The following is a 13,464-nucleotide window of genomic DNA, read 5'->3' as shown; positions in this document are numbered from 1 at the left end:
GTTAAACCCCAAGCACTCACTCACTCACCCCAATCCCTTAGAAAATATATCATCGCTATTTACATGTATTTTCTGTTTCTTTGTTTTTATTTATTTATTAGACTGGTGTGTAATGCCAATACTTCTATGGAGAAAGTAGATATGGACATATATTATGTACAAATGTAATTTTACTCACTTACATACACGTACCTTACATTATCTATATTTCCATATTTACTGCAGTATTTACTACCACTGTGAAGAATGCTACTGAAATTACATGTGTGTGCTTCTTTTGTATTAACATTTGTAACATTCTTTTTTGTATTAACATTGCTTTGAGAATTAATTTAAACCTGAAACATTCATAATCCGGTAATTAAAGACAATTTTTTTTATTATAACATACCTCATTTTTATTAACAAAATATTTCACAAGTTCACAATATACAGACTTGCCAAAGAAATCATGGACATTGCCATTCAGTTTCATGCTTCAATTGTAAGATAATCAAAATTCACAGTAATTTTTTTCAACTTAAAATCAATGTGTAATGTTAGAGAAATAAAACACTAACACCACAATGACACAGAGGTTTCTTCCAGGCTTTTGTGGAATGGGCACAGTTAGTCATCAGAATAATAAACCCATCAGTTACAAGGATCATTGCATTAAGTAAGGAACTGTTTGTCCGGGAAGGATAGGTTAGTCAAAGTGTGGTTAGTAAGGAATTGAAGGTTTCACAGCTGACAGCCTGACCACCTTAAGCATCACTTGTTTGTCACACAATCCTACAGGCCAGCCACAACTCCACTATCAGAACCTGTACACCACATTCCAGCATTGACAACTTGTTATAACTTCTCCTATAGCTATTTGTCACATGATACATGTTTGTGCCCTGTGTACTTTATAACCTCACTCTAGACTCCTTGCACACAAGACTTTAAATTATTTAAACACTGATTTGTCTCACACCATGCAAAGATTAAATGTGTATGTGTAAAACTAATGTCTGACAAAGTGAGGTCATGGGTCACCTGATAAGGCCTCAATCCTAAGGTTGAGACATCTGAACACCCTGTATTACATGACTGGCTGCATCTGTTTTCACTAGCTTAGAAACTGTAACTTAATAGTCTGCCACAGTCGATTGTTTATGAATTCACCCAGACTAAACCCTACTCTGGAGCACAGGGTTGATGTAGACAAAACTAGTAAGTAATATTATTCCTTATTTCCCATGCATTGGAATAAAGAGAGCCTATAAACACAGGCTGATTGAGTTTGACTGGCCTCAGAGGATGTGAGGGTGTTGTAACAGGAAATGTACCACAAACATGGGTGTGGGGCTGGCCGCGTGGACTCGTGCATAAAACACTGTTATGCCATATGTAAAAGTGCAACAGTCAACAAGACTGAGGTTTATTATCAATACAACACAATGCTGGCACTTCCTGCATCTTAATACTCTAACCAATACACAGTACATGTATCTATACTGACCTCATGCAGCAGGCCCATCTGTAATTTACATCACACATGTTACACGAAAATGAAGCTTAGAATACAACAGGTCTCAATTGTTCGCACATCACAATCGTATATGGTTGACAAATGATAACAAGGGGTAGCCTACAAATGTCTACATACATGTACAGCTAAAATGTCAATGTCATAAAACAAAGTAAAAAAAAAACAACAAACACATAAATAAATAAATAAAATTAAAACAAAAACAACTGTCATGTTATATTAACAACTGATGTGTATATATAGACATGTATATTGCTTTCAAAAATCATGAAAATCAGCCATGGTTGCTATCCATTAACATTACAATGACTTGCAAAGCTTTGCCTTAATCAGGGATCACATTGAAAATACATTATGGTGGTAACAAAAGTCAAGCATAGTGAAGATGGGCCACATAACACGATTGCATTGTCTAAAAGTATGGCAGAACCATTTGAAAAAATCAGACTAAAAGTCATCCTCATCAGATACATCACTGAAAACTGTTCAAGTACATTCACATTTTTTTCTCAAACATCTATGAACAGAGTTAAATAGGTTCAAAAATTTGAAACATTATGCTTGAATTCCTGTGTTCTTGTGATGCCCTACATTGTAAATATCGCTTATGAAGACCACATTTTAAATTCAAATATTTAAATGCATTTATCTCCATCCAAGAAAGTTTTAAAATGATTTAAGGGTGACATATTTATTTATACAGTTTTTCAGTAGTGTATCTGATAATGACAACTGTTTTTCTTGTCTACACTTCCATAATACAACATAAAGTAATATTTCCACAGTAAGGCTTGCTTACCCGCACTTTGGGCACGACCCTGCGCATACACTCAGCATGGTTGTCCCTCAGTAGATCTGGCAGGTTGTTGATAACACTGATTCTCTGCACCTCTTGACCAGAGCTACAACACAAAGTATATATGTTCATGTTTGAAACTGGTATACACCTGTAGGACCTCTTATGAAATTTATTTATTTATTTGATTAGTGTTTTACACTGTAATCAAGAATATTTCACTTATATGACGGCGGCCAGCATTATGGTGGGAAGAAACCGGGCAGAGCCCGGTGGAAAACCACAACCATCCACAGGTTGCTGGCAAACCTTCCCACATATGGCTGGAGAGGAAGCCAGCATGAGTTGGACTTGACCAGGATCATTATGCTGCACTAGCGTGTTAACCAACGGAACCATGCCCCCCCCACTTTTTATGAAATCAATATACATATGTACATGAGTACATGAATGAATGACACAATGTTCATTCATTTTTCAAAGTTTATATATGCATTTGAATGGCACTCCTTTCATTTATTTGAGCACATGCATACATGCACACTGTGCCCTAATTCCTCAACCTTTTCGCATATGAGACAGCAAGTTCCAGTGTAATTTATGCATATTCATGATTTGATTAGGAGGACAAAGCCATATTGGTTGGATTGGCCGTTTTCAGGGTTTTACAAAAAAAGTATAATTTTATCAGTCAATATAGAATAATACCTTCAGAATATGCTTGAATATCTACCTTGCAAATATGTGAAAAGGTTGAAGAATTACAGTATACAGATATCAAAAAAGATATTTATAAATTTGATAAGAAAATCTCTAAGCAAAAAGCAATTAACTAGGTTAGCCAAACTATGCCCATTCAATTCAACACAGTTCAGCAGAGACCACTGAGCCTCATCCTCAATCTTCCTCTCCCAACCCAACCCACCCCATCATCACCTCCACCCCACCATTGCTCAGGCCAATCTGTTCCCCAATGACAGCCTATCACCAGCTGTAGCTTCCCTAACACCTTGGCTGGCACTCAGTTTACCATGTAATTGTTATATGTTTAAGTGATTTCAGCATGCCTCCTGTGTGGCCCTCAAACAGCTGGATACCTCCCCACCCCCCCAAAAGCCATGGGTTGTGAGGGAGATGTGCAGGCAGTTATATCAGTTATCAGCAGATCACTGACTGCAGCAGATGGAGGTATAAATAACAGTTCTTGATCGCCACCAGTTGAAACCTTGAACATGAGCTAACAGCTCATTGGAAAATTACTACACACACAGAACATCAATCAACTTCACCCCTTTGATGCTAACATGTACATTTGACATAAATAATGCATAGATCTTATCAACACACCACTTCACAAGTTATATATGAAATTCCAAGCTTTTCCTCCGTGATGTAACGTTTAATCAATGTACATACATGAATTATGTAATGTCACTGAAAAAATATTTCTCTAAGAAGTTCCTCTGATACAGTTCTAGAATCCAATAATGTTGACTCAGCACAAATATAAACATGTACTGGATTTGCTGTCAGGTGCCAAATGTGTATGGGTGTACATTTAAGATAAAACAAGCACTTGTAAAATGATTTAGTTCAATGTGTAACTTGTGTAAGTAGACCTACACGATTTCATTGTCTTTGCTCAGAACTTATATATATATATATATAATATATATATATATATAGTTCTGAACAAAGACAATGAAATCCTTCAAATTAGCAATGTATAATTATAAGCATGGCAGGTCATTTTTAAATACCTAAATATGGTTTTGATTATAGTTACATACCTGAAAAGTGCATAAATATTATTGTAGCTGAGATGCTAAAGTACAAACATACATGTATATGACCTCAACATTTCCAAATATGAAAGTGTCAATATGCAAAATGCAGTTTTAGCTAGAAAATTATTGCTTGTAGAATTTTACTTCACTATACATGTTTTAAAGGTTACATGCTACAAACCAATATCTTAAATTAGGGTGCTACTAAACCTACATCAACCATCAACTTTTTGACTTTATCAACCCTGTGTTGTTTTTAACATAGCACTTTGATGACCAACTCCTCCCCACTCCCGCCTCTCTCTCTCTCTCTCTCTTCAGGAGACTTGCAGTGCTGATAGTGCATTGGTCTTTTCTAAAACTCCCTTCAAGTAATGAGCCCAGGCCTTATGGCAGGTGATGGGGGTATTGAAAATGGTGAGCATCCAGATGGTCACTTGCCCTAGTGAGTCTTGTCCCCTACCCAGTACACTCCAAGGGCATACCCTCAAAAGGCACATACTGTGTTTCACCTAAAGTTAGCATTTTTCAACTGACACATTTTCCTTGATTCTGATTGGCTCATCCACTTTACAGTGCCAATTAAGATAGTTTTATGAAGTTTGATTAAAGTGAACATGAAGGCTGCCACTACATATAAATGGAAAATTTGATATTTACACAGTTATCACAGAAAAATATCTAAACAATTCTAAAAAGTTTTAAAAGGTGAGAAGATGAGGTTCAGTAATTGGGATATGGCACTGACGGACAATCCCACACCAAGCCATGTAGTGGAAGCCTTTATGAACTTGGCCAATCACTAGCGCTGAAAGCATCATGTGATAATTGGCTGTCATGTCAAAAAACATATTAGCTCTCAATTGTCAGTGTGGTTTCTTATAGTGGATATAAAGATATCAACGCAATACATTGGATTTTGCAGTTAGTCTAAGTGTTTAACTGATGCATTTTGAACCACATATTTATGAACAGGGAGCTGAGAACATCTGCCCATGTAACATGTTTGGCAGGAGACTGCAGTGACTTGTCAGGGTGAGCTGGCAAGAAAACCGCCTGGTGAGAGCCATTGCTTGAAGAAAAATATTGTGACTTTGCATTATTTTTCCTTAGCAAAGCCAGATTTTTTATAAAATATCTCACCAAAAAATCTGAATGAAAGGGTCTGTTATCAATCGGAAGGTCCTGATATGTTTGGTAAATTCCCTGAAGTCGGCACTGCCAGCTGGACCAAATGCTTACACTCATGCAGGACGAGGAAGAGAAGGACCGCTAACCACGATGCCGGTGTCCATGAGCATCACCCTGACCCAAACTAAAAGAAACATTGGCCCTTTGAACACCTGACAGAGCTGAAACTCTTTGGTTGGGTATCAGGCATTTTTGTTTGTGTTTTCTCATGGTTACACTGTTAATACCGATGGTATGGGAGAGCTCCCGGGTTTTGTGACGTCATTCTAGATAGCTATAACATGGCAAAATGGCGTCACCAATGAGTGGCTAGGTACTGATGATTGTTTGCTATTTATTTCGTTGATAAGGTGTGAAGAATTTTAAAAATATTTTTAGAACATTTCTAGAATACCAACTTTATTAATTAATTCAGCTTTAGTGGCTGACTCTATCTTCACTTTAATTTATCATTCAAAACACTGAAGTGTTGGCATCAAGAAGGTCATTTTAAGGCCTTTATTTTCTGTTGAAAGTGCATTTTTTTACACCAAACTTGAGGTGAAATACAGTACATGTGTGCCTTGTGATGTTACAGTTCAGCAGTTCATCTTCAGAGGGGACTAATACTCAGCTTGAGTATCTACATGTACAACACCCACAACTTATTCTTTCTAGGACAAAAATTTCACACAGCCAGCTTTGACTATGTCAAGTCTAAAGGTTTTGAACCCTTAAGGCCCTGTATTTAAAGACACCTCCACTATCATCTGATCATCTCGGAAAATGAACAAGCAATGATGATAAAAGTTTTATTTTGGTTTCACATAAAAATAACCTGAGTGCTGAATCTGCTCTCTCTCTCTATACATATATACACAGACAATGAATACACCCATTGTAATTAATGACTGACTAAATGATGGTATAAACGTATGTATAATGTTTGGAATTTTATGCCATTCAGTCATGTGATGAGGAGTCATTAGATGTGTATACATATACTGTGTCTTCTTTTGGTAGGGCGAGTCATTGCTGCCAAAGTGCTTCTGCCACTGAAGCACCATGCCAAAGATACCAGAAATGACACCCCACCCAGTCACATTATACTGTCACTGGGTCAACCAGTCTTGTTTCCTTGGTCTGACAGCATGTACCATTTTTAAAGTCTTTGGTATGATGATCCCAGGTCTCTCCACTTTGAAGCCATCACTAACCATTGAGCTATCAAAGCAGTCATGGTATAAAAGGTTATGGTATAAAAGCGGTAAACTCATCACCAAATGTCCATACATTGAAATGTATACATAAATGCGTTACACAGGTACATAATGTAGTTGCCTTCACACATGCATATCTGGTTTCTTATTTAATGCCAACATGTATTAGTTGGATGAGTTAACCATAATAGATGACTTGTAGATAATGTAAATTAGTAGCTCAAACTGCCGACAAAATCCTGCAAAGGCATTACACTTGCTTAGCACACAAATGTATCATGACAAAGTCTACGCAGGATAAACAAGAGAGATCCAAGTGCACAAAATGAATACACTCATCACCTACAATATATATTATGTTGTTAAGCATTATCAGTTTAACTAAGCACATGTATATATATAGAACTTTGTGTTGTTCACTGTCAAAGCATATGTTGTACCATTCACTATAGTTTGAGCTTGGTAGGCAATCTCTACCAAGACAAATCAAGCAGTGAAGGCAAGTAATTAGGCGTGAAAACATTCAGCATTCAGAGTAAACTGTCATTAGCTATAAACTGATAGTTATTGGCTTATTGCCAGGGCATTGGAAGTGTGCCTGTTTGTATCAAGTTTGTCCAGGCATACACAATACATGTAAAGTGCTGTCACGGCTTAGCAAGAGAGTCTGAACTAGTATAAGCAGGGCTGATCTAACGATTCACAAACACCCAGCCCTAAAGTGTGCAGAAAACATGTATACATAGTAGTAATGTAGAAGTCTATTATGAGATACATGTATCTTGTTTTGTGGCCCAGCCATTGCCTTTTCAGCCCTAGGACTGCTCCAACATTGTTAAATGAGGGAAACAACATGTGACGTATAAGCACCACATTATGCATGCATGGTTGGGATATTGTACGGCCGATCAGACTATAGGGATTAAAAACAGAGAGTAATTGATTTTCAGCCTCCAGAACAATTAGCCACTCAGTGAAGTGCTGCCATTCACTGGAGCAGTGTTTGTGGTACAACATATTCCAAATATTTAGCTAAACTGCTCCCCTCGAATCCAGAGGTCCATGTACGTAGGAACACGATGTACATGTACAAGACTAAGTCTTTTCATTCCATGCACAGAACGTCAATGTACCTACATAAAAAATGTATGATTTAGATGTAACATACACAAAACACAATGAAGTAATTACAATTACATTTTATTTTTTCACTAAACTCCCCACTGGATACCAGCAAGGGCCCATGGCACATACTGTTCTTCAAGAATTTGATCAGATATTGATTCACACCATTATATTCAAGAATTTTTCACTTATAATAATATAATGGCTTTGAGCTGGAAGAGTGGAGGGATCTAGAGTGCCTGGAGTAAACCACTGAGCCTTTGGCAAGTTACTGACTCCCATGTGTGACACACAGATTTGAATGCCACATTTGTAGACTAGGCAAGTGGCCTTCACCAAATGCAGGACTATCTGAAAGACCGTACAGGTGCAAAATGCACAAATTTCCTTAAAAAAAAATTTCCTGTTTATCATTAAATATATAAATGGACAATATTCTTTATGTCTTTTATGTCCAACTTTATTCAACGCTCTGTGTAACGTTGCCTGTAAAGCTGTTAGCAGACAGACAGACAGACAGACAGACAGACAGACAGACACACACGCAGGTACGCATTTCTTTACTTATTTCATTGGCATTTTATGCCGAACTCAAGAATATTTTGCTTTTACGATGATGCAGTGTGATGGTGGGAGGAAACTGGGCAGAATCTGGCAGCAAAGCAGGTTTCTGACAGACCTTCCCACGTACGGATGGAGAGGAACCCAACATGAACTGGGCTTGAACTCACAGTGACCTCAGTGAGAGGCTCCTAGACCTTTATGCACTAACCACCTCGACCGCAGGCAAATACACACAGTGAAAACATACACATAACCTCATTTTGCAGGGCTAACAATGAGAGCAGTGGAATATTGAATTTTGTTGTCTATTTATACATGTATTCTCACACTCTAAAAACTGCTGCTTAAACACACAAAAATTTTAGGGTGAAGAAGCAAAATGCGAGAAATTTATGAAACACAAAGTGATTAATACAAAGAAAGAGAAGGCCATTATTCATGTACATCACTACACATACTTCTACTGATGCTTGCCAAAGAGATGTACAACTCTATCAGCTACAAACTGTGCAAGACAAGACTGTGGAATCGCCGTGTTTGTCTGACATTTTCTGAGAACATTCTTATCCTCAGAGCTATAGCAGGGAATGTTAACATGGGGTCAGCCCAAACCAAATGGACCATATTTCAAGCTGCCGATAACCCAAATATACTGACCACACACACTAACTAGCAGAAATCTTAATGTCCGTGAGTCATAGCCAGGTCTAACTCATTGACCGGTGGCTATAGGTCACCTTTAATGAGTTCCAGAGCCTGACCAGCATGACACCCCTAATAAACTTGTACCACTGACACAGACACTGACAGATGGCTGGGCAAATATGCCAGACAACATCAAAACAGATTCACCAAACTGACTAATCAATGACAACCAAACAAATCTGTGTTTAGAGTTTGGTGTAAAAACACAGAGAGAGAACACAGTGTACAGTATATCACTAATATTGCTGACTTAGCACTCTATACTTGATGTGGTAAAACATACAAGAACTTGGCTATAAAATGGGTCTAGCTGTACAAGCATGAACATGCATTATGGTACACTGTGGAAGAATATAATGTACTTTACATACATGTACAGTATACTGTAATTCTCTTTAAACATGTAATTTATACTAAATTATAAAAGGAATATTTTTTAAAGCAATACCTATATACCATATCAAAAAGTTTTCCTCCCCCAAGCATCATTTTATACAAATTTCACATAAGCCATTTTGATCATGCGAATACATAAAGAGTGCTTGCTTTAATATAGTACTGGAAGAGAACTTTTTTTGGCCTTATCTTGTTTGGTGTAAAAATGTGTATGCTTGGCTCACTGAAAAAGTTTTTTTTCTTCTTGTAAGTTACATACTTGCCTAGAGCACAGTAAACTGTTGGGAAATACCTGTCCGTACAGTACAGTGTACATATGGGGAGACCAAAAGAATATCCAGACTAGAGCCAGTGCGGGAATGTTTTGTATGTTGTGGTGTGTCTAACATATAGATTTTTTTTATAATGGTTTTACAAGGACAATAGATTATTATGCATAACTCTGGTGTTGTGGAAACAAACAGGGTGGAGGGGTCTGTCAATAGGTAAGAGCATTCTCCTGTCTAATTGCTCCTCTCAGGTTTCTCTACTCATCAGTCTTTGTTTTTATAGCCTAAGGAATAGCTCTTCAGCAGTGCCTCATGCCATTAGAATGAACTCTGCACACTAGCAGGGAAAGGGACATTTGTAGTGGATTATGTAAGATGTACAGCCTCCCCAAATGATGCTAGATGGACGAACTGACAGACAACCACAGATGAGAAATGTCACTCAGTGTGTATAATTTTCTGGTTATCTACCCTTATCACAGATTTTAGTACATAGGCTACAGCATGAAGATCCTTTACTCCATGTAGGTTACAAGTTATTAATAGTGAAGACATCACTTCAGCACCAGGGAAGACGCACAGTGACAAAATACAGCTCTCACCTCACACTGTTTTTACACATGCATGTGGGGAACAGCATTAACAGTAAACCAAATGAGAAATAGAGGCAAGACACATGTCTGTGTGATTTTCTTGCCTACATGTATTTAATCTGCTACATGTACATGAATACATGTATATATTACAGGAACTAACATGTTTCCTGTTGGCTAGACTGCTGTTTGCTTGACCCATGTGACCATGACATAAAAATACACCTGGTAATTTGAGTGTTTTGGTCACACATTCCCTTCACAGAGCCAGCAGTCCTCATGACACCTCTAACAAAGGACAGTTTATAATCATTCAGATTAATGACAATATCACCAGCATATCATGTTTTGCACATGTATGTAAACCAAGCCTAGAACTTATATTAACACGTCAGTATTTTTTGTTTTATATGACACCCACTTGTGCACATCTGCTGAGTCACGTTGAATATACATGTATCGTAGGTTTTCTTCAGGAAAATACTCTATCAAATTCAATGGAACACTGTAATGGAATTACACCCTGTCCTTATTACCATTGCATGTAGTCGAGACAATGCAGATTGCTCCTTTTGATTCTTCCTAGGGGTGTGGCACATTTTAACATCACCCTTTGTAATATACATTTACTGTACATGTTGTGCCATCTTGTGTCACTTGTACGTCATTTCGAGCCTTTGATTCAGTACCCTTTCACTCAAAGCTTAGTTGAAAATCATACATGTGGCTGGCTCTAAAAATTTTGAAGCTATAAAGGTACATGTACATTCACCCTGTCACCCTGATAGAGTTACCGGCATGTAATACTTCATTTCACCTAAAGTTTGGGTGTAAAAATTCCCTTTCAGAAGTACATAAATTAAGGGCTTAAATGACACTTAAAATGATATGGTGGATGAATCAATCAGAATCAAGTAAAATGTGTTCCTTGAGAAAAGTTAAACTTAAGGCAAAATACAGTTTACTGATAAACAACATAACTCTACCCTGACTTATAAATATGCATATCATAAAGTTTAATCTAACTATAACACAATTACAATGATACACAATTTCAGGTCTACAGATCCAGGTCTACAGATCACCTCTTTGTTACATGTTTATTGTTTTTTTACTACACATGCTGAGAAAGTTAGCACACAAAACAGATTGCACTTAAAACTTACTCATCTGGTCCACCAAAGAACATGGGTTCATCTTCCAGGTAAGAGCTCACGCCATTTCTCACCTGTACATCCACAGGTGAGTAACACCTGCCACTACTACCAGGGTAAAATATTGATCTGTTGTCCACAAAGTCATCGTCCAGGTCTGGGTTAGGGTCAGAGTGCTGGATGTGGACACGCGGGATGGGGCTGTCATAGTGGGTCATCTCCTCCAGCCATGAATCGGGTATAGGACTGTCTTTTCCAGGGCTCCCAACTCTATCCCTACCCCCTTCACAGACCAACTCCTTATCCTCACGCCCCTCATACAGTGCAGAACTGTCGTGGTCAGCCTCTGAGGTATTCTTCACACAACTGCTATCCGTGCTGACCTCATCAGGACAGTCAAACATCACTAAGTTCTCCTCCAGGTATGTCTTCATACCCATGTTTTTCACAGAAAACAGCTGATCATCTGACTCACAGTGTGATGCAGTAACTACATCATCATGTGACAATCTTGACACCTCACATATGCTACTGTCACATTCTTTGATAGGAGACAAAGGTGATGAACATGTAACATGGTCACTTTCAGCCCCAGGGACAAAATGAGCATCACAATCCTTGTCATGAATACCTGTACTACTATGACTGGAGGCGGAACTACACGTATTTCCATCCCCCACACTGTCCTGAGAATGGACAGGTAGCACTGGCAACGTGTTAGAGCAGACATCAGGAGACAGACCATTCCACACTACATCTGTACCTGTATTTGCCTTGTCCGAAAAATCTGAATACCTTGACAACTTACTGTCAACATCAGTAACTTCTACCTGGCCTGCTGGATCAGCACCAGCCTCAACAGAGGAATCACACAGATGTAAACTCCTCAGGGATGTGGAATCTCTGTGATCTGAGCCCTGGGGTAAATCTTTCACATCACATTCATGATCTAGTATGACATCCGGCTGGTGTCGGAGTAGATCTGGCTCCAGGTAGCAATTGTTACAACTTTCATTCCCTTCTGTCTCTGGCTCTATAGGATCATCTCCATTTGTCATGGAGGTATCTGGTGTGTGGGCTGTGACTTCACCTCCTTCTACCGCTGGTCTGTCCACTTGTGTCTGTCCATCACAGGACTGTTTAAGTTCGTGCATGTCAGCAGCTGAGGGCTCCTCCATTACTCACCACACCTTACATACAACATCAACACTTCAAGGTGCCGTTCAAACACACACACATATATCTCATCAAAGTAGTCAATCACCAAGAAATATATAAAAGGTGCGAAATGGTCCAGGTTTGTACGTTTTATCTCTGATCAACTACACAGACTGTGTAGATGTATACTGTAAAGAATACCCACTAGTATTAGACAGTTTCAAAGGCCAGAGTTTGTTCCCTGACGTGTTAACTTGGGCTAGCCATGTGCTCAGTGAGGGACATGTGGTCTTGGAGTACTAGAGAACACCAACACTGCTAGCCAGCATACTACAGCCAACCAGCCTTCCTCTTGTACACACTACACTCAGCCAGTACCTCCTCAGGCTGATTCCCTCACTGAATGACTACATTCCTCTTACTCAGCCTTTCTTAGTTGGTGTTGGCGTGTGGCCTCCTAGCATTCAGCTCCACTCTCCTTCAGTTCGGCCAGTCAGCATCAGCAGCAGCCAATATCTACCAGTACCTCTCCGTCTCCTGAGAACTATCTGCTGGACCAGTTGTTGAGTCAGCAGCCCTGGCTATCACCCATCAGTGAGGAGTTTAGCAGGGGCTCCATACACAATCCCGCTTAACTCACATCTCCTTAATTAATTGTAGCTGGAGTTAGTAGATGAGCTGGTATGTTGAACTGCTGGCAGTAACCAATCCAGCTGGGTTCAGGTCCTTGGCCTGCCCTCTGCCCCCCCCCCCAACTCCTCTTTCCCAAACCCTGCCAGGCCCTGTCACCTAATCTCTATAATATACCATGACCATCCCTAATCACACCAATTAAAACATCCTGTTTTGTACATATGAATGCCACTTCTTCACGTTATGTTACAAAATCTTCTATACTCACTTAATGATAAATGTAAAGGATGCATATGAGCATGTAATGTAACACTAACTATACATGTTATAGTAAAACTAAAAACCATGACTGCATGTGTTCAATTTACAAAAATA

General features: G+C 38.8%; 1 protein-coding gene across 1 annotated transcript in view; it reads right to left on the bottom strand.

The window, feature by feature from the left end:
* LOC135466998 (serine/threonine-protein phosphatase 4 regulatory subunit 4-like) overlaps positions 1–13,165 on the bottom strand; it is a 38,651-nt gene extending 25,486 nt beyond the window's left edge. Inside the window, exons 1-2 of the mRNA XM_064744751.1 lie at positions 11,311–13,165; positions 2,319–2,421 (exon numbers count right to left, since the gene is read on the bottom strand). Of these exons, the coding sequence (XP_064600821.1) occupies positions 2,319–2,421; positions 11,311–12,476 (1,269 nt within the window). The 5' untranslated portion in view covers positions 12,477–13,165. The remainder of the gene's footprint in view (positions 1–2,318; positions 2,422–11,310) is intronic.
* Between the last annotated feature and the right edge of the window lie 299 nt (positions 13,166–13,464).

This window comes from Liolophura sinensis, chromosome 6, assembly GCF_032854445.1.
Source record: "Liolophura sinensis isolate JHLJ2023 chromosome 6, CUHK_Ljap_v2, whole genome shotgun sequence".
Taxonomy (NCBI): domain Eukaryota; kingdom Metazoa; phylum Mollusca; class Polyplacophora; order Chitonida; family Chitonidae; genus Liolophura; species Liolophura sinensis.
The sequence above is the reverse complement of the archived record's forward strand: the minus strand, read 5'-3'. Positions and strand labels throughout refer to the sequence as shown.